This window comes from Lolium rigidum, chromosome 1 (genome assembly GCF_022539505.1).
Source record: "Lolium rigidum isolate FL_2022 chromosome 1, APGP_CSIRO_Lrig_0.1, whole genome shotgun sequence".
Classification (NCBI taxonomy): domain Eukaryota; kingdom Viridiplantae; phylum Streptophyta; class Magnoliopsida; order Poales; family Poaceae; genus Lolium; species Lolium rigidum.
In genome coordinates this window covers 55,709,286-55,714,091 of record NC_061508.1, presented here as the reverse complement: position 1 = coordinate 55,714,091, position 4,806 = coordinate 55,709,286, and the positions used below count along the sequence as shown (strand labels likewise).

Sequence of the window (4,806 nt, the reverse complement as noted above, 5' to 3'; positions counted from 1 at the left end):
AGATTACGCTATTTATCTATTTTCGATGTAACTCATGGACTGTCTCATGCAAGGTTACCACTTCATCTAGGATATATCTTTGTTGCATGAACACAGTTTGAGTTGGACGAACCACATGGTCAGCCACTAAATTAAGCATAATAGTAGCGCTTTCGTAAAATTCTTAAAGTAAACATTAAGAAGGTATATCGGTCTTTATTACTGATTTTTTTTTACTTCATTAACCTTTGGAAATAAAATAATCTCACCAAATTAAGGCGACAAAGCTCAAGCTATCCCACATGTAGAGCATAAAGTCCTCGCTCTGTTCCCCATGGAAGAACCAATGCGACCCGAGGATCGGGAGAAATGCTGGGGCGTACAAAGAGAGCTTACAGCCATGGCATTGTGGGATTGGAGGCGAGGGATAGGCCAGGCCACATGCATAGAGTGGCGCCGCTCTATTTCTGGAGAGATTACCATCGAAGCAAAAACAAAGCTGCTCTTGCAAAACTAAAACTGAAAAAAGGGAGTAATTACGTAGGATGCCATTAGAATCGGTTGATATAACTCGGTACTACTAGCCAATATGACTTGTAAATTGCATCGTAAAAGACCTTTCATTCAAGCACGTGAAAATAGCCAACTTGCACGTTACTAAATATCATAGTACACCAATAATGCGAGATGAGTAACCATCTTATAAGTAGGGCACTGGACTTTTTAGTGAACGAAAGTTATCACCAGCGTGTGAAATTGTGCAGCTTTCTTTCTTAAGAAGAGAAATACTGCAACTTGGTTTGTGGAAAAGTTCAACACGAGGTCGCCCATGCACCATCTGATGGTTTCTTTGAGGAAAAATACATAACCAAGTCTTCTCACTGGTCGTCAGAAAAACAAACTAAAAGGAATTGATTCCAAAGGTAGCATCGGCTGGAGTAGTATATATATGTATGCATGCTAAGCAACCATAATGCAGAGCTCCTAGATCTCCATGCATCCCCAAACCTTGACCGTCAACCAAATGGCGGCCCCCAGCTCCAACCCACCTAAAGCAAACCCGAACTCAGAACTGTACGAGCTGAAGGAGCACCTGCTTACGCTTACCACTATGGTGGCCATGGTGACGTACGTGTCCGGGCTGAACCTGCCGGGCGGAGTCTGGGAGGCGCAGGACAAGGCCGGGCACCTCGCCGGCGACCCGATCCTCCGGGACATGCACTACCGCCGATACATCTCCTTCACCTACTGCAACGCCACGGCGCTCACCTCGTCGCTGGTGGCTTGCCTCATCCTCTTCACGCTACACAAGGAGAGCACATTCTGGAGAGGGGTTCTCTGCCCGGTCATGTTTCTCGAACTGATTGCACTCATGGGTTCCTACGCTGCAGGAAGCTGCCTCGACGCCTTCACCACCATTTGCGCCTTGGTGTTAGCCTTCCCCGTCCTGGCGTACATCACGTATGGGTTCTTGTGCTTTCTCGGTTTGCTAGGACAGAAGCCGGAAAGGGGCACATCGTCGAGCTCGCAAGCTGAAGCGGGCGTCACTATGCTCCCAACACCAATAGGGGATGTGGACAAGGACAAGAACGAGGTGCACATGCTTCTCGCGACCTTCGCAATCACCATCACCTACGTCGCTGGGCTAAACCCGCCGGGCGGGTTCTGGAGCAGCAGCACCACCACTCGTGTCCACCTCCAGCGGCAGCACATGGCGGGCGACCCGATCATGCAGGACCGTGGTCTCTGGAGGTACCGGGCATTCTTCCTGTGGAACACCACGGCGTTCGTCGCCTCCTTGCTCATCATCCTGCATCTCCTCGAAAAGAAGCTGATCTGGAAGATGTCAAGACGGTTCAACGCGGTGATGTACGTGCTCATCTCCGTGGCGCTCCTGTGCCTTATGGAGGCCTATGCTGTTGGGAGCTGCAGGGAGGCTCATAGTACTGTCAAGGTCCTCTCCTTGGCCGTTGCAGTTCCTGCCTGCGTTTTCCTGCAGCTGGCTCTTTCTTATTTCGATTGCTGGAAACGAATTAGTGGGTGTATGATTCAAGCGCTCTCCGGATGGTTGAAAAGCTCAAGTCCCGCAGGTATGCTCAGCATGTTGATTGATTGATTGATTGATGGAGAATAGTAGCTAGTACATGCATGATTGATCCAGTTTTCGCACAAATAACATATGTCGATTAATGGATTGACTACATATATGCGCAGGTACCATCGCAGGCGAAGCCAAAAACCAAGACCAAGACAAAGACCAGGACAAAGACCTGAAAAGAATTCGCTATTTCGTTATGGTGCTTGCTAGTCTTGCGGTGAGCATCACCTACCAAGCTGGACTAGATCCGCCGGGCGGCCTCTGGCAAGACAGCCGGGCTGGGCATAAGATCGGCTACCCTGTGCTCCGGACGACGCATCCTACTCGTTACATGGTCTTCTTCTACAGCAACTCGGCAGCTTTCGTGACATCTCTGGTGGTGGTCATAATGGTCCAGTGTAGGTACCTGGTCAAGCGGCGCGCCCTGCTGGCAGCCATGGTGCTGGACCTCATCGGCCTCGTAATCGCATATATTGCGGGGAGCACCAGGGAGGTATTCACCTCAGCCTGTGTCGCCGCCATGGGTGGCCTTGTCCTCTCATGCACGGTTATCCATATCGCCTTAGGAGGAGAGGAGGAGAAGGTTGATCTTCCTGTTTCTGCTGCTCAAGGACGAAGCAAGGATCAGCTGGAGAGGAAGCGTCAGGTGATGCTGATAATCGCCATCTTGGTGGCCGCGCTTATGTACCAGGCCGGGCTGACACCGCCAGGCGGCTTCTGGCCAGCAGATAATCGACATCTTGGCCACCGCCACCGCGCCGGGTACCCCGTCCTCCTCAGCAGCCACCCGCGCCGTTATAAGGCCTTCTTCTACTGCAACGCCGTGAGCTTCATGGCGTCCGTTGTTCTCATCCTCCTCCTCGTGAACCGCAAGCTCTACAGGCCGGCCATACGGTGCTACGCGCTCCACGTGTGCATGGCGGTGGGCATGCTCGCGCTCATGGGTGCCTACACTTCCGTCAGCGGAAACTACCGCCATCTCAAGACCTCTATCTATGTCTTGACTCTGGTCGCCGCCGTGGCCATTTCCTTGCTCTTGCAGCTCGTCATCTTCTGGTACATACGGAGGAGCCGTAGGCGCCAAGATCACGGGGGGCAACGGTCGTTTCGTGGCGAAGGAGGAAGTGTTGAGGAACAAAATGAGGTGCTTGAATACTTGATGGTGCTCGCGGTACTGATTGCGAGCGTCACGTACCAGTCTGGCCTGAAACCACCGGGCGGCATTTGGCAGGAGGACAAGGATGCCAGAGGCAAGCACTTCTCCGCTGGCAACCCGATCCTCCACGACATTAGCAAACTCCGCTACAACGTCTTCTTCTACAGCAACTCCGCGGCGTTCATGGCTTCCATCATCGTCATGGTCACGCTGCTTCCGCTAACGCTGAGCGAGGTCTCTAACACCGATGTCAGCTGGAAGCAGCTCTGGCCAGTCAACATGGTCATTCTGACGGACGTGCTCGCCCTACTGCTGGCCTACGCCACAGGAAGTACTAGGAACTTGAAGTCGTCCAGGAATGTTCTATTCCTAGTCCTCCCTGTGCTCGTCTATGTTCCGCTCCATGCAGGGGTAGCAGCGCTCAAAAAGAAACTCTGCAAACCAACGCCACCATGATTAGCTCCCTTTCTTCCAAGTGCTCCACGCAACGACACTCGTTGTATTTGAGTTCTTCCCCTAGACAACCCGTGTGTATGTGGCGAACAACTGGTACTTTGTTTCCTCTCTAAATTACTACACCTTTATGGGAACAACGTTGTAGCAAGAACATTTGCAAGGTATTTGGCCACCGCTGCATACCCTCTTTCAATTCAAACTAGGTTTGGCTCTATGCCTAATTAGACTGAAATCCTCTTTTATAGAATCTGAAAAACTCAAGAGTACCGTATCCTGCCCATAAAAAATATGTCCGTTTCCATGATTCCATATGGCCCAGCAACCGGTGTAATGAAGATCTCCTTAAAGCATTTCAAACTATACCTTCTCCTGCTATCCAAAACCATGTTAAGCAGCCCCATATTCAGTATTCCATTCAAGATTGAGTCTCCACCAAAAGTTTGACTGAAATCACATCTGAAGAATAGGTGCATGAAACACTCATTTACATTGTTCTGGCACAACACACAACTAGAACTTTCCACATGATATCACTACGGGAAAAACGGCCGTTGCCGTGCGGCCAAACATTGCCGTGAGGCGCCGCACGGCAAAGACATCTTTGCCGTGCGCCGCAAGAGGAACTCACGGCAAAGACAATGAGCACGGCAAAGTTTCAGGGGAGCACGGCAAACTCATCAGTGCCGCACGGCAACGTCCCGTCGCACGGCAAAGTCCCTCTAAAGGGCACGGCAAAGAAGCCAGGACGGCAAAGCCAATAAACGCCGCACGGCAAAGAAAAGGTGCTCGGCAAAGGACTGCGCTCCCTTTGCCGTGAGGCCAAGCAAAGTGCACGGCAAAGACTCCTTTGCCGTGCGACACCTTCTTTGCCGTGCGCCATAATTCATTTTATTTGTTTTTCTTTCTATTTCATTTCATCTAATACTTATATTTATTTTTTTATTAGTTTTACTTTTTCATGACTATTTATTAGTGTTACTTAAGACAATGTGCAATACAAAATTACTCTCTCCATGTTCATCTCCCACATATATGATGGTTTCGGAGCAATTAATACGCGCTTCGGAAAATCTCTCCATGTTCATCTCCCACATATATGAGAAGCCTGCCGCACGGC

The 4,806-nt window shown here is 50.4% G+C and overlaps 1 protein-coding gene across 1 annotated transcript; it reads left to right on the top strand.

Annotated features, from left to right (window-relative positions):
• The first annotated feature begins 1,003 nt into the window (after positions 1 to 1,003).
• LOC124708137 lies at positions 1,004 to 3,689 on the top strand. The gene is made up of 2 exons (XM_047239829.1): positions 1,004 to 2,069; positions 2,194 to 3,689. The coding sequence occupies exons 1-2, from the start codon at positions 1,004 to 1,006 to the stop codon at positions 3,687 to 3,689; spliced, it is 2,562 nt and encodes an 853-aa protein (XP_047095785.1).
• Positions 3,690 to 4,806: the final 1,117 nt, after the last annotated feature.

Coding starts and splice junctions, on each gene's coding strand:
- LOC124708137 (XM_047239829.1), top strand. CDS start 1,004: ATGGCGGCCCCCAGCTCCAACCCACCTAAAGCAAACCCGAACTCAGAA. Junction 2,070..2,193: donor GAAAAGCTCAAGTCCCGCAG/GTATGCTCAGCA, acceptor ATATATGCGCAG/GTACCATCGCAGGCGAAGCC.